Source organism: Rhinopithecus bieti, unplaced genomic scaffold (genome assembly GCF_001698545.2).
Source record: "Rhinopithecus bieti isolate Rb0 unplaced genomic scaffold, ASM169854v2 scaffold_30918, whole genome shotgun sequence".
Classification (NCBI taxonomy): Eukaryota; Metazoa; Chordata; class Mammalia; order Primates; family Cercopithecidae; genus Rhinopithecus; species Rhinopithecus bieti.
Window position 1 is genome coordinate 1,624,093 of NW_016813589.1, and position 22,390 is coordinate 1,646,482.

A 22,390-nucleotide genomic window follows, 5' to 3' on the forward strand; every position below is an offset into this window, starting at 1 on the left:
AAAAAAAAAAAAAAAAAAAAAAAAAGGTTGAAAATTGAGGCCAAACAGAAACTATACAATATATATTTTAATTTTTAGTAAATGAGATTTTTCTGATATATGCAAATGAGATCTTTACCTGACCAATATTAGCTTAAGAAAATATCAGACTTAAATTTAAAAGCAAAGATTCTTCCATCTTCAGAAAGCTAACTTCTCAGCACCACCTTGTGGTAACTTTTACTTAAGCCAGGATGTTTGTTTATTGTCAGATTTATATTAATATTACATTGTACAATGGAGAAATAAAAAGTGAAATTGGAAATAGCTATCTAACTTCTTTATCATCAAAGGGGAAAAATTAACACTTTGGTATAAACATTTTAATTCATGTTACCATCAAACCTATATTTTGTGGTAGCCTAAGTACCTTAATTTAGGGATAGGATGGTAGAGAACAATTTTTTGTTTTGTTTTTTTGAGACGGAGTCTCGCTCTGTTGCCCAGGCTGGAGGTGCAGTGGCGCCATCTCGGCTCACTGCAAGCTCCGCCTCCTGGGTTCACGCCATTGTCCTGCCCCAGCCTCCCGAGTAGCTGGGACTACAGGCTCCCACCATCATGCCCAGCTAATTTTTTGTATTTTTAGTAGAGTTGGGGTTTCACCAGGTTAGCCAGGATGGTCTCAATCTCCTGACCTTGTAATCCACCTGCCTCAGCCTCCCAAAATGCTGGGATTACAGACGTGAGCCACCACACCCAGCCTTGTTGTGTTTTTTGAGATGGAGTCTCACTCTGTCGTCCAGGCTAGAATGCAGTGGCACAGTCTTGGCTCACTGCAACCTCTGTCTCCCCGGTTCAGGCAATTCTCCTGCCTCAGCCTCCCTAGTAGCTGGGATTACAGGCATGTGCCACCATACCCAGATAATTTTTGTATTTTTAGTAGAGAAGGGGTTTCACCATGTCGACCAGGCCAGTCTCGAACTCCTGACCTCAAATGATCAGCCTGCCTTGGCCTCCCAAAGTGCTGCGATTACAGACATGAGCCACCGTGCACAGCCGAGAAAAATATTTTTATATAGAAGCTGTTCCATAAATAGTAATTAAATGAATGAATCGATAAACAGAGCATAATGTGAAAACAGTTGCATCAAGATCATCAAGCACAGCTGTCTTATCCCCTTTCCAAAACTGACATGAAATTAACTACAGTAATAACTTTTAAAAAATACATTTGCGATAAAAATGCCATCTACTAACCAGAAATTTGAACAACTCCTAACATGAAGTAAATAGACAGAATTCGATTGACTGAGAAACAAATGGGGAGAAGATCACAGCCCACAAAACGCTGGGGGATGCAGCAGAGGTAGGAGCTGTCGTGAGGTTTGCGCCACGCAAAGGGGACAGCAAGGAAAAGAAGAGCCTGAAAGTGAACAATCGTCAGGCTGGGACCAGCAGAACTGTATGGCCCTTCCCTAAAGCAGCAAGTGTAGATGCTGATAGCAGGAGAGCATGCCGGTACCCAAGACAGCTAATGACCTCAAGAAGGGACAGAGAGTCCCCAGCCCGAGAAGGAAAGACTCTGGTTCCCTCGTGGCATCAGTTCCATTGCTGTCTACAGTTTCTTAATGCTGGCTCCTGACATGGGGATCTGTAGTGAATGACCAACAAAAAGCAAGTCTCAAACACCAAGATGAGCCCCAGATCAGAAGATGCCAGACATTTGAAGGGAACTGACACTGAAGGAAGCACTGGATTCACCAAACAGAACCAAGACTCGAGGAGCAAATGAAAATATTAAAATATGTGCAATTGATGATTCATTCAATTTATGTTCAGCAAATATTTATTGAGCACTTATATTTATACACAGAAGAATGAAAGATAAAACTCCAAGAAGGAAAATTTGGTATAGATAAAATCAGAAAAACAATTAATAAAATTTATAGATACCTAAATTATTGGTGGATGTAATAAAAAAATGAAAACATGAATCTAAAATTCTAAATTATCTCAACATTCCATAGGTGGGAAAGTTAGAGATGGAAGCATATAAAGGATAATAGATACCAATTAGCTTAGGCTTTGATGGAAAAATGTAAAAGTATGTTAAAACTTTAGCAGGATATTAGTGTAGGTAATACATATTAAAGATACAGCACATTAAGTACTTGAAATAAATATAAAATTTGTTGCTTGAAGACATTTTATGGATTCTACTTACATTTTACTGTAACATTTTCTACATTTCACTGATTTTTTTTATAGTTTTCTATGTAAATTAGGTATATTTTGAATTTGTAAAAGAGGAGGAAAGTGCAAATCAGGTACTATGAAAGAAATTGAAGTGATACAATGATACATTTTGATTATTCATCTATTCTCATTTCTTTTTTTTTTTTTTTTTTTGAGGTAGAGTTTCGCTCTTGTTGCCCAGGCTGGAGTGCAATGGCGTGAATTTGGCTCACTGCAGCCTCTGCCTCCCAGGCTTAAGCAATTCTCCTGAGTAGCTGGGATTACAGGCATGTGCCACCATACCCAGCTAATTTTGTATATTTAGTAAGGACGGGGTTTCTCCATGTTGGTCAGGCTGGTCTCAAACTCTTAACCTCAGGTAATCCGCCCACCTCAGCCTCGCAAAGTGCTGGGATTACAGTCGTGAGCGACCACCCCTGGCTATCTATTCTCATTTCTTAAATTATGGCTTGATCTCCACTCACCTCCCAAATTCTTTTGCAGTTTATCTTGCCTGTTAAATTCTGTTTAATTTTGTCATTCCCATTACTAGAAAGGAGCAAGTGAAGAGGTTGACATTTCATTGTTCCAAGTAATATGAGCACCCTTTTAACTGGAATTTTTTCCCCATGTAATAATGAGTTGAGAATTGGTTCATAAAATATTATGGTTTTGAAAATGTCAGCATGGTATCTTAATGATCTAGCTTTAATTATAATGACTTGTTGGCATGAACCTTTGGTAGTAAAGTCCTCAGAAGCTGTGTAAAGTAAACAGTTTTATATCCATGATAATCTCTAAAGACCTAGAACTTTAACTAAGGAATGTATCCTGTTTTGCTAGTTTGGAATTATTAATACATAATAGCTATCACTTTGAAGAATGTTCAAAGTCTAATATAAAAGTTTTCCTCTGTGGATAAGATATAAATATCATATTGAAATTTAGTATTAAAACTAATGTTACACATATGGTTAAAAAAAAATTGTTCTTTGTCCTTTGCTATGGTTTTAAAGGAAAAGCAGGAAAATAAGAGGCAAATTCTTTAAAATTCAAACATTCATTAATAGGCATTTCCTGGAAGATATATGAATGGCTAATGTGTGTATGAAAAAATGTTTATCCTCACAACTACCATAAGGAAATGCAGATTTAAATAACATCATGTTGCTATCAGTTGCTAGTCCCTTGAAAGATTTTATTGATAATATCCTGTGGTGATAAGGGGACAAAGAAAATGGCGTTCACATGTGTTCATGGTCTAGTGGGCCATACCCATCAGGGGTTCTTAGGTTTAGCTAAATATTCAGATTCACCCACCTGTCATAAGCCACATCTGGCACCTGTTGCTCAGAAGAGAGGCAGCCGGGATAGCCAGCATGCTGGCAGGTGTTTGCTCTTCAGTGGGAGCCTGCATGACACTCCACATAGTTCTCCATACAGCCATCTGGAAGCTGCCATTCTCTTTGGTACTCCAAGTTACAGCTTTGCTGCTAAGGAGTGGGTTTGAGCCTTCCTGGCTTGTAAGTCTCATGCCCCAGGAGCCAATATCTATGGTAACAGCTGTACTGCATAGCTTCCCAGTTCTCTGCAAAGAACATACCAGTTATAAGAGTCATTGAACTCAGGAAGGCCCAAAGATATGGTACCTATTAGGTATTTATGGTTTCTTCTCTCAAGATACAATTTATCAGTTGGGTTATTTTTTCCTTAGCAGTGATGCTTATAACACAGTTGACAGTATAGGTTCCTAAGAGAACAGAGCTAGAAAGTTAATCAAAGGTCAAATTCTCATATAAAAGGAAAAGGATGTTTTTTAAGCCTTTACTCACAAAAGAATATATGAGCATAATCTCTTTTATATTTTTTATTTTTTTTATTTTATTTTTATTTTTACTTTATTTTTTTTTCTTTTTTTTTGAGACAGAGTTCTCGCTCTGTCACCCACGATGGAGTGCAGTGTCATGATTTCAGTTTACTGCAAGCTCTGCCTCCCGGGTTCACACCATTCTCCTGCCTCAGCCTCCCGAGTAGCTGGGACTACAGGCACCCACCACCACGCCCAGCTAATTTTTTGAATTTTTTGTATTTTTTTTTTTTTTTTTGAAACGGAGTCTCACTTTGTTGCCCAGGCTGGAGTGCAGTGGCATGATCTCGGCTCACTGCAAGCTCCGCCTCCTGGGTTCATGCCATTCTCCTGCCTCAGCCTCTGAGTAGCTGGGACTACAGGCGCCCGTCACCACACCTGGCTAATTTTTTTGTATTTTTAGTAGAGACGGGGTTTCACCGTGTTAGCCAGGATGGTCTTGATCTCCTGACCTGGTGATCCACCGGCCTTGACCTCCCAAAGTGCTGGGATTGCAGGCGTGAGCCACTGCACCTGGACCGAGCATAATCTCTTTTTAAGATCCCATTTGGACAATATACATTGAAAACTTTTATTGTGTGTGTACCCTTTCAAGCTGGTAATTTTGTTTTCATGGCTTTATTGTAACAAATAAGAAATATGCACAAAGATTTGTCTGTGTCTGTATGTAAGTAGGTTTACTAAAGCATTATTTGCCATAGTTATTAATTAATAACAATCTAAATGCTCAGCAATTGCTTAAGAAAATTATAATACATTCATATTCTAGAATAATATATACATTTATAAAATAGGTATGTCCAGAAACAACTTTAAAAGAACATATATATCAAATTATTTAGTGTGTAACTGAGTGGTGATTATCTATGTAATTTTTTAAACCATAAATCATTAATTTTTAACTTTGATCATGTATTTGGTCAAATAATTGCTTTTCATAAAAATCATCAGAAAATTAGCCAGGTGCAGTGGCTCACGCCTGTAATCCCAACACTTTGGGTGGCCGAGGTAGGTGGTCAGGAGTTCAAGACCAACCTGGCCAACATGGTGAAACCTCATCTCTACTTAAAAAAAATACAAAAAGTAGCTGGGCTTGATGGCATGCACTCGTAATCCCAGCTACTTGGGAAGCTGAGGCAGGAGAATCGCTTGGACCCAGAAGGCGGAGGTTGCAGTGAACCGAGATCACGCCACTGCACTACAGCCTGGGTAACAGAGCAAGACTCTGTCTCAACCAAAAAAAAAAAAAAAAAAAAAAAAAATCAGAAAATTATTGTCAGTTTTAATGTAAGCTACTTACATTAAATGATCATACATTTGAAGAGTTTGTTTTAATACCATTGAAAAAGCTTGATCTTCAACTTTCTTAATGCATTTAATGAAATTCTACGTTCTATAAACTATGGAGCTCCATCTCACATCAACATCTGAAGTGATAATTTTGAAGTACTTCAAGCCATAAAAATAATTCAGTTCACTTTCTCATATATACTATTACGTGAAACTATGACTCAGTGGTAAAGGTGGGAAAAGCACATATAATTTTGATAGAATTTAGATGCCAGCTCTCAAGTTCTTTTCTCAGGTTATGGGTAGATTAATGGATGCCATCATTACTACCTTATGGATTTGTTTTTAAATACATCCAATTTATTCTCCATCTTCCCCTTGGGTAATATACACACATCACAGTTTAACATTACCTCACCCACTGATAGTCTTGCCACTCTATTTATTGGTTTAGAAAATGTAAAACAAATATTTTCTCAAGGGGTATGTGGTACTTGGAGGAATATTAAAAAGCAAAATATAATTCAACTGTACCTTCAATAAAATAAGAATTATGTGAGGAATATCCAAAGAAATATTTATTGCATTTGTTACCTGCTGTTTTGTATTAGCTGTGTTTCTTGTTCTCTGTACAAATGGATGATGCAGAGTTAGCTGGCTCCGTAGAAGTGCTGTGGAAGTGGATTACAGAAGACCAGTCTTTGGGACACAGATTGGAATTCTGATCCTGGCCTCAACAAGGACTCTGTTACCTAGGGACTCAGTTTCCTCATCTACAAAATTAATAGACTAGATATCTCTTAGATCTTTATCAACTGAAAAAACTATTAATAATTATGTAATTTATGACTTTAAGACTTATGATGATAAAATTTCTGATAATTTTGTGGGTTTTTCTTTCAGTTTATACCTGTTCAAACTAGGAATAGCACCCCAGATCCAGGATTTGTTGGGCAAAGTAGACTTCACAGGTACTACTCTTTATATTTGTAATTTTTTACAATCTCGTTAGAAAAAGTACCAATACTTGGCCAGGCATGGTTTCTCACATCTGTAATCCCAGCACTTTGGGAGGCAGAGGCAGGTGGATCACGAGGTCAGGAGATTGAGACCATCCTGGCCAACATGGTGAAACCCGGTCTCTACTAAAAAATACAAAAAATTAGCTGGGCGTGTTGGTGGGCGCCTGTAGTCCCAGCTACTTGGGAGGCTGAGGCAGGAGAATGGCGTGCACCCAGGAGGCGGAGCCTGCAGTGAGCTGAGATTGCACCACTGCACTCCAGCCTGGGCGACAGAGTGAGACTCTGCCTCAAAAATAAATAAATAAATAAATATTTAAAAAGTACCAATACGTTTTTCCCCCATTTTGATAGTATTGATTTCCCTTATTCCTGTATATTGGTGAGAAGAGAAAACAGACCTATCTTGTTTGTTCTTGACTCAGTTCTCCTTCACCATGTTTATGAAATGAGAAATGGGCTGGGTTCTTCCTAAGGCTCTTGTTTAGGAAAAACCCCACTTCCTGATGAAGACATTTCTTGATATGATTGTACTCATTCCTGCGTCCATCCCTGTCCGTAGCTTTCTCTGATAATGATTATTATTATTTGGTTCTTTGTTAGAGGAGGAAATCAGTAATATGAGAAAAGAACTTGAGAAATACGGAATACAGATGCCATCTTTCAGCAAAATAGGTGGTATTTTGGCCAATGAACTGTCCGTGGATGAAGCTGCATGTAAGTCCATTTAAAATCCAAACTGGCCATTGACGTGAGACTTACCTATACTTTACCTGTTGATTTTGATTACTCGAAATAGAATATTTAGAAGATCCGTTAAGCACCCTAAACATTTTATTATTTCTTTTATACATGATTAATTTGAGGATGTCACAGTATAACCAAGTAACTGATTTTGGTCTTTAGACTTCTTCTTGTACAACATGAATTGAGGTTCTAGAAATACCTTCATTGTCCATAGTTCTCTACTTTCTGTGTCTGTAGATTTTAGTGGTAGAGTTCATTGTTACAGGTCTTTTAGTATTGCAAGCTAAATTGCAAGTATCTCTTGGAACCAACATGTTACTTTAAAATTACCCATGTCACCCTGATCAGGGGGCAAGGATTGACTTTCCTTCTAACTCCTGTGGTTGACATAGGGCTTGGATCATTTTAGCCATTCAGTGACATATAAATGAGTCAGAATTACTTAACAGATGCTGAGATCAGGACCAAAGACAACCATGTGGAGAGGTTGTCAGGTGTTCCATAATATGTCTGAGTTCTCTTTTTGACATATTTACTGGAAGCCAAGAAAGAAAGTAAAACTGCTTGAGTTTACACAGGGTCAATGCAACTGTCCATGATGTCTTTTGCTGATAAAAACCTTTTCTCTCTCTCTCTCTTTACTTTTTAGTACATGCTGCAGTTATAGCCATTAATGAAGCAGTTGAAAAAAGAGTAGCAGAGCAGACCATTGTAACACTAAGAAACCCAAATGCAGTTTTAACTTTAGTGGATGACAACCTTGCACCAGAATATCAGAAAGAACTCTGGGATGCCAAAAAGAAAAAAGAGGAAAATGCAAGACTGAAGGTACTTAGAATCTGTGTAATAAAAACAGTAATGAATGTGCTTATGAGTTACTAGTTTGAAAAGCCTTAATGTTAAAAGCAATATTTTTAAATTAATTGGCTATGTTCTCTATAGCCATAGACAATTGATTTGAATGAAATGTAGCATAGAAGAGGACTATACACTATGTAAGGCAATTAGATTATATCTCTATATAAGGCATAAAAAGGAATTTTATAGGCCAGGCATGGTGGCTCATGCCTGTAATCCCAGCACTTTGGGAGACTGCAGCAGGAGGGTCCTTTGAGTCCAGGAGTTCAAGACGAGCCTGGGCACCATAGTGAGACCCTGCCTCTAAAAAAATAGAAATAAAAATAAAAAATTAGCCAGGCTTGCTAGTGCAAGCCTGCAGTCCCAACTACTCGGGAGGCTGAGGTGAGAGAATCCCTTGAACCCAGGAGGTTGAGGCTGCAGTGAGCTGTGACCCTGCCTCTGCACTCCAGCCTGGGCAACAGAGTGAGACCCTCTCTCAATTTTTAAAAAGGGAATTTTGTGATGAATGTTATATATTGAAAGAATTAAAAGTCATGTTGCAAACTTACTAATGTCCCCAGAAAGTATAGACATAGCAACTCATGATCATCCCTTGTTAGACATCATCAACAGACCTTACGTTAGCCAAGTTACTTTTACGTTTGGTAGTAGAGGTTAATAATTCAGTGTGGTGAAGTTCAGAGAGGATGTTTTTGAAGCCACGGTCTTCGTATTTTCCCAATAGTCAATCCTTTATATTTGAGGATGTCCCTCCTGTGCAAGACAGCCTGCTCCTAATCCTAACTCCATTAGTAACCACCTTTCTATCTAGTCCATTATTGAAAAATTTGTCTACACTGAGAGATTCTACTTCCTCACCAGCTTGTCTCTCATTAAGCTCTTGCCATGTCAGTTTCAGCTCCATGACTAAAAGTAACCACTTTAGATTTTGGCGTTTTCTCTACTGGTGACTTCCACCAGCATCTGGCAGGGTTGGCCCCCTACCTTGAGCTTCTCTGCTCCACTAGCTTATGTGCGTCCTTGCTGCCGTGGTTCTCCTCTGTGCCTCTTTCTCCTCTTGCTTCTCCCTCTCAGTATGGGGATTCTTCAAGGTCTGACATTGAATCCCTTCTCTGTTCTTCCTCCATTGAGCTCATCCACTTATTGAAGAAATCAGCCATCAGCTTTATGCCAGCCTGTCCCAAATTGGTCTCTCTCCTACTCCACCAGATAACTTCATCTGTGTCCCTCTGGCTTTGTACCCCATTATATCAGAAGAGCTCCCCTTGCTGACATCTTTGGTTCAGAAGAATGATGGCCAGCTTTATCTCAGAACTCTTTATGCCTCCTGTGTCCCATCCATTGCTAGATTCTGCTGCCTACTCTTGCTGGAGTTGAATCTGTCGTCAACCTTCTAGTCTCACCAATCTTGCCTCAGTCCTGCCCCTCCTGACCTCATCGCATGACTCTTGTATCAAGACCTTCCTCGTGGGTCTCTCTGCCTCCTGTTATTCTTCAAGCCAATCCCTCTTAGAGCTAGAGGTTACAAAATTGATCTTTAACTACAGATCTGATGTCAACCCACCAGAAACATCCCCTGATTCTCTGTTGCCTACTGAATTAAACACCAAATCTTAGCTTAGCCTTCAGTTGACCCCCTCATCTTTTTGGCTAACCCTGGACACACACTCCAAGCTGTAGCCCAATGTGCTAAGCTTTCCATCTGTGTAACCAAATCCTGCTGTCTGTGTCCTATTCTTGACATTATTCTGTTGCTTGAAGCCCTCATAGATTATGCTCTCTTTGAAAAATTTTCTTCCCAATTAAGTATGAATACTTTCTAAAATAATGCTTATCGTACTTCTCTTATTGAACCTATTCTGTTCTTCTAGGTATATTTATTATTTGTGTTCTTGATTTTATTAGATCAAATCAAATGAAATTGGTGCTATTCAACTGTTTTTGATCTACAAAAATGGCAATACCAAGTGGTCCAAACTAATGTTTTCCACATTTGAAAATTAGCCCTTTTCAAAGAGTCACTGGGTCTGTCATTCATCTTTGTAATCTTTGCCAGCATTCTCCCCTAGTCCCCTGCACAGAGCAGGCACTCCACAAATGCTTGCAATGAATTTAAATAATTAGGGAATGGTTTTATCACTCTTCACATTTTCCATTTGAGTTTCAAGTTTTGGAAATATTTTATTTAACCTCAGAAATCAATGAAGACTTTGTTTTGCAGAATAGCTGTATTTCAGAAGAAGAAAGAGATGCTTATGAAGAACTGCTGACACAAGCAGAAATCCAAGGCAATATTAATAAAGTCAACAGTAAGTAATGGATCGTATGAAGGAAATTGATATTTCCATAAGATACAGACTTTCCTTGCCAGAATCCCAACACAACTCTCAATTTGTATACTTGGAAAACTGCCTTGTAAAATCTACTCAGTGTCAATGTTGCTCTTAATTTTGGTGCAGCATTTGGCAGTTTCCCCCTGGGCTTTTCTTTTGTGATCTCAGTCTACACAAAGTATCCTGAAGCTAGTCTGATTCTACCTTTCTGTTTCATTACAGTCCACATTTTGAATCTGTCACTTTTGGGGCTAATACTGAAGGTTATTTAGTAAAAGAGGATAACTTACAGATTGTAGTTGCTTGCCCATGATTATGCGATGATGTTCTATTGGAATTGTAAAAGGTGCTATTGACACCACTACTCTCTGTGACTTCCCAGTCATTAATCTGTAGCTCGTAAGATTTTTCTTACACTTGTGTAACTTTGGTGCCAGTGAATGGGACTATGGGCAGGCCAGATGAAATCTCATGATGGCAGCTTTGAGTCCCACACCCCTGAGCCTCTGTGGAGTCAAGCAGATGAGTTCCTCTTAGTACCTGGCTCAGGTGTGTGACTGTAAAGAACAGCAGACTCAGGTAATTAAAATAAACACACGCAAGGTGAGATACATCAATTTTTTTTATTAGTCTTTTCTCCTCTCTGGCAAAACCTATTTTTCCTTGAAGAGTCAGTAAGAAATTTCATTTGATGTTTATTTTTCCCTGATCAATCTAAATAATCCATATATACCGAAAAAATTAATACATGAAAGACCATTTAGCCTGCTTAATAAAACATGTGAACTCCCTGCCAAATTAAAATTTGGAGTGTCCACTAATTACAACAGTCCTAAACCTTGCCTTCCTTTTAACATCCTGGTTGAGTTTTGAATATTCTTTTTTGCTTGTAACTATAGAAAAGAAGTGTACCGCCACAGGTGTTAGTCAGAAGTCTGCTCCTAAGTTGCTGGAGAGAATATCCTAAGGGGCTCAAACAGTAATTAAGGAAAGCCCCAGAGGGTTAATGTAAATATCTAGGAGTTAACAACTGAGTGTGTTTGAGTATTTGCCTCACAGACACACAACTGGGCTGAAAACTCTCAATTACCTTTTTTTTTTTTAAGGGTAACACCTTAACATTTAGGATGCATGTGCCTGTTGTTTTATTCTTGTGAAATCTTGAACATGTTGCTAATGATACATGAAATGAAGTCCAATTTAAAGTTTGTCTTTTTGCTCCATGTGAAAGCTGAGAATTTCATGATGCTTGACAGAAATGAATTACAGGAGGAAATTAATGTTGCCGGTGAGACATCTGAGGTCCATAAGCTTAGAGAGGAAATGGCTCCATAGCCTTTAACCATTCCTTATTTTGAAATATTTATAACCATGAAAACAGTTTTCTTTTTCATGTTAAATGAAATGCTTTATATAAATGTTTTAGTTCTTTACTCAGTGCCATAATTTCCTGATCACAAATTTAATGCCAAATTGGCTATACTTTTTTTTTCCATTTTGAAGTAAAAGGCATTGGATATTTTACACTAATGGCATAACTGGCTGAAAATATGAAGGCAAAGTTTGATGGCTTTCAGTGTGTTGAACATGATTATTCTGAAGTCTTTTTATCTCTCCCCATCTTAAAATTTATAGTCCAGTAGAACTGAAAGTAACCTTAGGAAAAAAAAAAATCCTCATTTTGATGACATGACAATGAGACAATTGTATACTTTAAAATATGTAAGAATTGACTGGGCGCGGTGGCTCACGCCTGTAATTCCAGCACTTTGGGAGGCTCAGGTGGGTGTATCACGAGGTCAAGCCTTCAAGACCACCCTGGCTAACGTAGTGAAACCCTGTCTCTACTAAAAATACAAAAAATTAGCTGGGCATGGTGGCAGGCGCCTATAATCCCAGCTACTTGGGAGGCTGAGACAGGAGAATCGCTTGAATGTGGGAGGCGGAGGGTGCAGTGAGCTGAGATTGTGTCACTGCGCTCCAGCCTGTGGACAATAGTGCGAGACTCCATCTCAAAAAAAATTTTTTTTAAAAATGTAGGAATCATTACTTTGACAAGGTTTTCCCCAACCATGTGGGTTATTATATTAAAATGTTAAGGCATCTACATTCATAGCAACCATAGTAATAGCATCAGTGACAACATTGGTGGTAATGTCAACAGATCTGTTGTCAGAGGCCTCATCTTTGTTCACATTACAACCATTTATCTTTCAGGTTCAGCAAATGCATTCCATTCATTGCATGATGTATTCTGTTAAGATCAGAGCTGGATATTTTGCATTTCTTTGCTTTTTTTTTTTTTTGACAGGGTCTCACTCTATTGCCCAGTCTGATGTTGAACTCTTGGGCTCAAGTGATCCTCCTACCTCAGCCTCCCAAAATGCTAGGATTATAGACAAAAGCGACCATGCCCTGCCTGGACATTTTGTTAAATGCAGAGTGTAAAAGAGTGGTTGATCTTATCTTATTTTTTTTAAGAAATTGTTTATTTAATAGTGTTTTTCAGGCTAGGTGCAGTGGCTCATGCCTGTAATCCAGCACTTTGGGAGGCTGAGGTGGGTGCATGACTTGAGGCCAGGAGTTCAAGAACAGCCTGGGCAACAAAGAGAGACCCAGTCTCTACAAAAAAAAAAAAAATTAAAAATTAGCTGAGCATGGTGACACACAACTGTAGCCCCAGATACTCTAGAGTCTGAGATGGGAGGATCTCCTGAGCCCAAGAGGTCGAGACTGCAGCAAGCCAAGATTGCACCACTGCACTCCAACCTTGGCAACAGAGCAAGACTGTCTCAAGAAAAGAAAGAGAGAGAGAGAGAGAAGGAAAGAGAGAAAACTGTTTTAAAGACATGATTTTCTGATGTTTGAAATTCAGCTGTACAAGCCCGTATAATAAATTTATCAAAGGTACAGCAAGATCCTACCTAGGGTAATCCGAGATGCAGCTGAAAGGCCTTGGATTAACTTTAGAAGAACAGCAAATACCACAAACAACCACTAGGCCTTCATTTCTGAAATTTTTTGGTTTGTCACATTAATTTTAAAGATCAAAATGGTTCTCAGGGTCCTTTAGGTTAAGTGTGAGTTTTCTGGGGGATGACTTGAAGGATTCCATTCATCATAAGTATTTCCTGTTATTGAGTTATATCTCTTAGTAAAAAGATGGAGGAAAGATCCTCGTGAATGTATTTAGAGAACATAAATTGTCATTTTGTCAAAAAGGGTTAGAAGAATCTAAGCTTCAGTGTAGTCACGAATTAGGCAGACAAGCTAACCCTTGAAAGACTCTAGAAATTTATGGATGTGTGTTGCTTCTGCTACCCAGATGTCTTCTCTATAAGGCAAAACTCTGCAATCTCCATCTCATTTGCTCTTTCCTGATGGCAGAGTTCATCATTCATTCTCCCATTTACTCAGCAATTTCATTTTTGTTCTCTGAAAACTACGCTGAATCCACTGTTCCAAGCATTTGTTTGGTCACCACTTTATAATGTACACCTTACAACTGGTCAAGAGATCACAGAGTGTATTAGTCTGTTCTCACGCTGCTATAAAGAACTACTTGAGACTGGGTAATTTATGAAGAAAAGAGACTTAATTGACTCAGAGTTCTACATGTCTGGGGGAGGCCTCAGGAAACTTACAATCATGGCAGAAGGCGATAGGGAAGCCAGGCACATCTTCACATGCCCAAAGCAGGAGGAAGAGAGAGAAAGGGGAAGTGCTACACACTTAACCATATCTCGTGAGAACTCACTATCAGCAAGGGTGAAATCCACCCCCTTGTTACAATCATCTTCCACCAGATCCCTCCTCCAACATTGGGGATTATAATTCAACATGAGATTTGGGTGGGGACACAGAACCAAACCATATCACAGAGTTTATGGTTGTCTCAGATGTTGCAGCAATGTGTCTGAGTGCTTGCTGTGGGCTTACCTCAGAGCTTATGCATAGGAAGACACAGCAGTAGGACAAGGCTTGCTTCTGGTCTTCGTGTCGCTTGAAGTCTCCTTGGGGACCCCAGGCAGTACTAACACATAAGGAGCACGAGGAACATGCCTGCTAGAACTACATGGCCCAGTTTTAAATAACTGTGGGGTTCTCAAGATGAGAAATTCTTAAGGACTGGAGCAATCTGAAGGCTTCATGGAAAAGGTGAGACCAGAGCTGGTCCTAAAAGGAAGGATTTTGGAAGGAAGTCGTGCTACTCAGAAATGATCTCATAACCTAAGCTTCATCAGTGCTAAGGTTCTTGTAGGCACTAACTCCAAGGATTGGATTGGTTTGAATTACTGAGATAACATTTTCAAAGCCTTACCTACCCTCTGCCTGCAGCTTTTCAGAGTTTCACTTAGGTACAAATCCTTGGGAAGAAGGGCTGGTTGGGTGAGACCGCAGTGGAAAGAGCAACCATTCTGACAAAACGTGAACCCCCACCCTCAGGGCAGGCTGCAGTGGACCATATCAATGCTGTCATTCCGGAAGGTGACCCCGAGAATACACTGCTTGCACTGAAGAAACCAGAAGCCCAGCTGCCTGCTGTTTATCCCTTTGCTGCTGCCATGTATCAGAACGAACTTTTCAACCTCCAGAAACAGAACGCCATGGTAAGTCAGAGGAAACCCCAGCTGCAGGGATGGTAACTCTGTGTGCCATGGCGCACTAGGGAAGCCTAGTTAGGAAAGGGGAATAGGGGTATTGTACCAGCCCTGGTCTCACTGGCCCACCCGTACCAATTCCATGGCCTCCTTCCTTGTTAACTTTGCTTTTAGTCTACATAAAGAATCTAAGAGCATAGTTAGGAAATTCCAGCAGTGGTCTATATATATACATCTGAAAATAGGTTGTTCTTATTCTCTGTGTGATATTTGAAGAACCTTGGATAATTTTTAGCTATACCGATGTGGTATTTTTTTCACAATACATAATTTTTTTATACAGAAAATAAGCTCAATCTGCAATTTTAGAAACTGCAAATAAGACTATTAGCACCGGCTGGGCGTGGTGGCTCACGCCTGTAATCCCAGCACTTTGGGAGGCCGAGAAGGGCGGATCACGAGATCGAGACCATCCTGGCTAACACGGTGAAACCCCATCTCTACTAAAAAAAAAAATACAAAAAAACGAGCTGGGCGAGGTGGCGGGCGCCTGTAGTGCCAGCTACTCGGGAGGCTGAGGCAAGAGAATGGCGTAAACCTGGGAGGCGGAGCTTGCAGTGAGCCGAGATCCGGCCACTGCACTCCAGCCCGGGAGACAGAGCGAGACACGGTTCAAAAAAAAAAAAAAAAAAAAAACAATTACACCATGGCTTTGATTTTTGTAAATTTGTGCTCCTTAAAAGGACAACAGCATTCAACAAGAATTTCAAACAAGGTTACAGTAATGAAGAACATGTTTACTAACGCTCTTGTAAGCCAAACAGTGAAACAAAATGAAAACTACTGAAAGCAGAACCAAGAATTCAGCGTATGACAAAGCTCGTATTTCAACAAGGTGGGGAAAGGATTATTTAATAAATGATGTCCTTGCAAGTGTTTAAGCTTTGTTAAGAAAACATTAACTCACTACACATATATCAGAATAAGTTTTCAACATAAAATGTTAAATTTAAAAAATTAAAGTTCAAAGGAAAAACATAGGACAGTCATTCGATCTTTAAAGTCACAATCAGCACTTATCCACACACAATAAAGAGAGGCCAAAAACATGAGCAGGCAATTCATAAAACAAGAAATATACAAATGACAAAAAAAAGTTTAAATTCAATCAGAAGTGAAAAATATGTAAATTAAAGCACAGTACACTTACTATTTAAAATTAGATTGGTAGGGATTAGAAAGATTTAACCCAGCATAGATATAAATATGGGGCACAAACATCTCCTACACAGCCTCTGGGAGTATGAATTATACAGCTTTTCTGCAGGGTGGTCTTAGTAATATAGATCAAAAGCCCGTAATGCTGACAGTTACATTCTAGAAAATAAGCCTGAAGGATATGAACCAAATAGCTTTAGCCACAGAGATGTTTCACAGCATTGTTTATAATACTGAAAACCAGGAAACAAATGACTATTTAATTAATAACAGATTGCCTGTAAATGAATAACATTTATGGTGCTTGTACATGCTAGAAATTTGTGCAACCAGTAAAAATGATAATGTAAAGAATAATGACTAGAAAAGATATCCATACTAATATTAAGTGGGAAAAATGAGATTAAGATATATAGCATTATCTTGTTTTTTGCAATAAGAAAATGAAGTCATTTAGAGACAAAACCTCTGCAAATGTATGTATGAATTTAAAATACATAAAAGGATATACACAAAAGAGCTTGGGTGGTAGCATTTGTTTCCTTATTCTTGCTTATTAAGACTTCTGTATTGGCTGGGTGTGGTAGCTCCTGTCTGTAATCTTAGTACTTTGGGAGGCTGAGGCAAGAGGATCACTCAAGGCCAGGAGTTCAAGACCAACCTGGGTAACATAGGCCTCATCTTTACAAAAAAATAATAATAATTAAAAAGACTTCCTATGTTTCCTAAATAGAAATATAGTATTTGTAATAAAAGAAAAATAGCTTATTTTCTTAATTTCACTTCGGTTCTCTCATTAATATTTTCTTCCACTTCTCTGGCTCTGAAGCTCAAGGCTACTTAGGCTTGAGGACACTCATTCATCCTCGACTGGCCATAGTTAACCTGTGGCTGTCCAGCCCCATTTCTTCTTCCTCTCTCCTTATCCTTTTTGCTGTATACCAATTTAGGTATCCATGGACAGGTCACTGAAAGAGATAGAGGAGGTGAATTATAAACGATTCCATTCTGCTCTTATAATTTGGTACCTTATATATTAAACTTGTATTTAATGTAAGATATTTGAATAAAATTTACTTACATGATCTCCATGGTAACCCCTTCTTCCCATTTGCTTTGGAAGATTAAACTAGCCTTTTTTATTCTGAAATCAGTTTGCTGCAAGACTTCTGTGGAGATCCAGAAAGATATAATAATGCATTTTAAGATGAACATTATGTTATATATTAAATAACTATAATATCCTAAATATAAAATATGTATCAGGTTTTCCTTAGTGATTCTTTTCATGCTCCTCCTCCTTATGTCCCTTCAATATGATGAAAAAAATATTCCTTTTGAAGTTGGGCCAAGATCATATGAAATGGTTAAATGGAAGAAGATATTAAAGGGGAAGGGTGTTCTGAAATCTAAGACATATTTTTTTGGATAAGCTAAACCCAGATTTTAAATCATATAAAACTGGAGATCTGGCCAGGCACGGTGGCTCATGCCTGTAATCCCAGCACTTTGGGAGGCTGAGGCAGGCGGATCACCTGAGGCCAGGAGTTCGAGACCAGCCTGGCCAACATGGCAAAACGCTGTCTCTACTAAAAATACAAAAAATTAGCTGGGCATGGTGGTGGGCTCCTATAAACCCAGCTACTTGGGAGGCTGAGGCAGGAGAATTGCTTGAACCTGGGAAGCGGAGGCTGCAGTGAGCCTAGATCATGCCATTGCACCCCAGCCTGGGCAACAAGAGCCAAACTCCATCTCAAATAATAATAATAATAATAATAAAGCAAACCACACCAAACAAAAAAAAACCTGGAGATCTTTGCTTGCTGTACCAAAAGGTCACCTCAGACTTCTTCAAATATCTAGACCTGGTAGCGCATTTTAAAATTTCTACCCAATTTATGAAAATGTCACTTAGACTAACTTTTTTCGAATTAAATCAATAGTCTTGGTTTGAAGACCTTGCTTTGTGCTTCACATTATAACTTTTCGGTGAAATTCTCCCAACCTTCCCTTAACCCTTAATTCAAACTGGAAATCATTAGCTGTGCTAAAATCTTACCTGGCACTCTCAATCAGTGACAATGTTATCTAGTCCTTGGCTTAATTATATGACTGGACTGAGCCTTTAAGCAGCCAGTATAGCTAGGAGTAGGGATCAGCAATGGGAATGCAGATATTTGTGGAATAGTAACTTTCCACTGTAATCAACCCAGTCCCAAAAAATGATCATCTAAGGAAAACCCAGGAGCCATATGCCTCTTCTTAAAGCCGGTGGAAAGCAGGTGGCCGTGACTCCTCTTTCTGCCAAGCGGTCAAGTTCTTTTTCATTGTTTTGTTGAAATGTGCATTGTAAACCTCCATCATGCACGTGAGGTGTGTTGTGTGGGGAGCTTATGTTGCCATATGTTTTCCAACAGAACTACTTGGCCCACGAGGAGCTTTTGATTGCTGTGGAAATGTTGTCTGCTGTTGCTTTACTAAACCAGGCCTTGGAAAGCAACGATCTTGTGTCTGTGCAGAATCAACTCAGAAGCCCCACAATAGGCTTAAACAATCTGGACAAGGCATATGTGGAACGGTAAGGAACATTTTCCAAACCTTCTTTCAATGCAGAAATGCATGTTTGGCAGATCTTACAAGTGAGGAATTTGCCTGTTAGTGGAGAAACCATATACCATGCTCATGTTTCTTGAAAACTAGTCTGTTTTAAAAGTCCTTCTAATTAGTATCCTTGTTTACAGTATTCCTTTGGGGAAGCAAAAAGAATCAGAAAGTGATCATCCTGTGGCAATTAATAAATGACTTTGTCCTTGGCAAAGATTATTTGATAGGCTGAAAATAAAAGAACTATTGGAAACATACCTTTCCTTGGGCATCTTTTAGAAACCGCAGAGTGTAGAAGAGTTGGAAGCAACTTTAATAATCATCCAGTCCAATTCTTTTATGTCACTGATGCAGAAACAGAATCTGGAGTCATGGACCTAAAATTGGGCAGTTGGGCCCCAAACTCCACTTTTCTGATTATTAAGCCAAAGAAATCCTGAGACCACTGTGGGTGATGGCAGTGGGTAACAACATCCATTTATCTTTCATTTCATGTTTCTGAAGTGTGCTACCAGATAGTACAACTGATAGCATTATTATAAAACACCATAGTGGATCTAGAGAGAAAATAAAATGGCCAGAATTGGGAGCCAGATGAGAAAGTCGCTGAGACAAAAGTCCCAGTTAAAATGAGTGAATCTTGGATTCTTGTAACCACCAGGGGGAGATGTCTGCACGGATCTTGACAAAAGCTCTTTTCAGATACTGATTTTGGAACTGCTCTAGTAGGCAGGTTGGCCAATTCTCTTGGGTCATGTACAGTTGCAAAGGAAAGACCAGAGATTTCTTAGGCTAAACAAAGGGTATTTGACCACTTGTCTGTGTAGAGAATGGCCAAGAAGTAATGGAAAGATGTGGGTTCTCCTTGTTTTTAGTCTTTTAGGAGAAGCTAATTCTCTTGTTCTACTTAAATTTGGCCATCTGGTTCATCTGACTCCTTCGAGTCTGTTTCCAAGATAATTTATATCTACTTCCACTGTTTCTGTTAATGGCACCATTCTCTCCTGCAAGCTTAGAAACCTGAAGCTCAATTTGAGTTTTCCTCTGCCCTCAGCTAGGCAACCTTGTGCTCTAAAAAGCCTGCCGTCAGTAGTCAATCTATGTGCCTTATTTATACCTCTGCAAGACATTTCCATTTCCCTACAACTGCCCTCACTTAGACTTCTCACTTTTGCTTCTGTAGTAACCCCTAAATTGGTCATCCTACTTCTTTTCTCTCCCCATTCATTAATCCTTCCTACCTGCCAGGCTTTGCCATACTTTCTTAGTGCTGGAGTAGAAGACAGAGCCGGTCCATCCCTTATGAAGCTCACAGGCTAATGGGGCATCCTGCTGAGACAACTGTCCAGACTGTCCCACATATTTAGCATCCCTGGCAACTGCCCTCCACATGACAGTAGCCCCTGACTCACCCATTCTGATTATCAAAAATGCCTGCTTCCTTATTTACAAATATCCTTAAAGAAGTGGTCCCATTCTGTTTGAAAACCGTATTTATACCTGTACTTTCCAGCTGGGACCTACAGGTGGAGCCTCACAGTTCAAGTGTTCTGTGTGAAAAACTTTTAAAATGTGTTTTGTTTTGTTTTGTTTTGTTTTATTTTTTTTTATTTTTTATTTTTATTTTATTTTATTTTTTTTTTTGAGACGGAGTTTCGCTCTGCCACCCAGGCTGGAGTGCAGTGGCGCGATCTCAGCTCACTGCAAGCTCCGCCTCCCAGGTTCCCGCCATTCTCCTGCCTCAGCCTCCCGAGTAGCTGGGACTACAGGTGCCCGCCACGTCGCCCGGCTAGTTTTTTGTATTTTAGTAGAGACAGGGTTTCACCATGTTAGCCAGGATGGTCTCGATCTCCTGACCGCGTGATCCGCCTGTCTCGGCCTCCCAAAGTGCTGGGATTACAGGCTTGAGCCACCGCGCCCCGCCTGTTTTTTTTTTAATTTAAATACATTCTGGATCTGGAAGACCCGGTACTGACATGGGATTTAATGGCCCACTTGGGTTCTTGTGTTGACACTTGTGTTGGCCCCAAATAATCTTCTACAGCCTTGGCATCTTAACTTGGGATCTTGGAAGCCCAGTTTTGCAGATTATCAGGTTTCAGAAACATGGCTCTGTCCAGGGCCTCTCCCCATAGAGTGCAGGTGCTTCATAGCACAAGTGTGCTGTGCATGGCCACTTTGACAAATTCATGCAAAGTCTCTCCCTGTTCACCATGGCTTCTACTCTTGGGGCTGTGTTTGCCCAGAAAGATTCTTTTGTCTAATTCTCACAAAAGTATTGTATGGGTTAACATTAGCCTTGGGCATACACTGTTCCCAGATTAACTGTTCTAAAATGTAGTCCTGTTTGTAATTCTCCTGTTTGATTGTTTCTTGTTCTCATCCGAGTTAAGAACAGACTTCTCATTCTAAGCATGTTGCTCTGACCTTACCTCCAGCTCCATCCCTACTCGTATCTTGCACTTCAACCAAGTCCAAGTGTACTTTCTGGTCTCTGTGTTCCTATGCATGGTCCTCTCACCATCAGGAACTTGGTACCTTTACCCAGCTCAGCCGAACACAGTATTGGAGCTTCTGAGCCCTGCCTACCATACATTATGTTCCGTGAAGTATAGCCATGATTCTCCCCACCCCAGCATCTGATGTTATCTCTCTTGGGATGTAGCATGATGTGATTGGAGGAACATATGCCTTGGAGCCAAAGATATCTGAGTTTGACCCTCCCTAACTAAACCTTTTTCCTTCATTTATAAAGCATGAAAACAAAAGAAACGAAAGCCCCACTCTGCATTTGCAGAACTGTTTTCAGGATTCAGTGTTTGGTTCAGTGCCTGTCCTAGGGAGGGTGCTCCACCAGTAAGGATTCCCTTCCACTTCTTGCTTTGAACCCCGTTATATCTACTCTTATGGACTCTCTACTTTAATAGCCCTTCCTGTCTCTGCTTTTATACCTTTTTGGAATTTTTGTCGTCTTACCGACTGGTCTGAAAGCATAAAGGCTGCACCTTTTTCCTCCTAATATTCCTGTAGTGCCTGCCACATTTTACATGTAGTAAGTAAGTGCTGAACTGAATTGGATTACTGATCTTCTCAGAGCTTCCCAGGTCTCTTAGATTAGTAGACTCCTTACTAGTCTGTCCATAAATGAGGTGAAGAGAACTGAGAGAAGGAGTGAGAGGAGAGGACATTTACCTGTTTAGATAAACTGTTGCATATTTCCCAAAGTTGGTAACTTCAATACTGGAGAGAAATACTCGATTGGAAAAGCCTGTGGAGCTCTCTTTTGTTACTTTGTAAAAAAAAAATTTTTTTTTAATTATTATACTTCAAGTTCTGGGATACATGTGCAGAACATGCAGGTTTATTACATAGGTATACATGTGCCATGGTGGTTTGCTGCACCCATCAACCCGTCATCTACATTAGGTATTTCTCCTAATGCTATCCCTCCTCTAGCCCCCCACCCCCTGACATGCCTCGGTGTATGTTGTTCCCCTCCCTGTGACCACATGTTCTCATTGTTCAGCATTGTTTGGTTTTCTGTCCTGTGTTGTTTGCTGAGAATGATGGTTTCCAGCATTTATCTGTGTCCCTGCGAAAGGACACTGAACTCATCATTTTTTATGGCGCATAGTA

General features: G+C 39.6%; 1 protein-coding gene across 4 annotated transcripts in view; it reads left to right on the forward strand.

Annotated features, from left to right (window-relative positions):
• IQGAP2 (IQ motif containing GTPase activating protein 2) overlaps positions 1–22,390 on the forward strand; it is a 317,888-nt gene that overhangs the window by 190,749 nt on the left and 104,749 nt on the right. For all 4 annotated transcript variants that reach the window (XM_017848709.1, XM_017848712.1, XM_017848710.1 and 1 more), the window contains exons 6-11: positions 6,275–6,342; positions 6,994–7,107; positions 7,787–7,965; positions 10,220–10,307; positions 14,778–14,941; positions 18,568–18,728. In XM_017848709.1, coding sequence (XP_017704198.1) covers positions 6,275–6,342; positions 6,994–7,107; positions 7,787–7,965; positions 10,220–10,307; positions 14,778–14,941; positions 18,568–18,728 — 774 coding nt within the window. The remainder of the gene's footprint in view (positions 1–6,274; positions 6,343–6,993; positions 7,108–7,786; positions 7,966–10,219; positions 10,308–14,777; positions 14,942–18,567; positions 18,729–22,390) is intronic.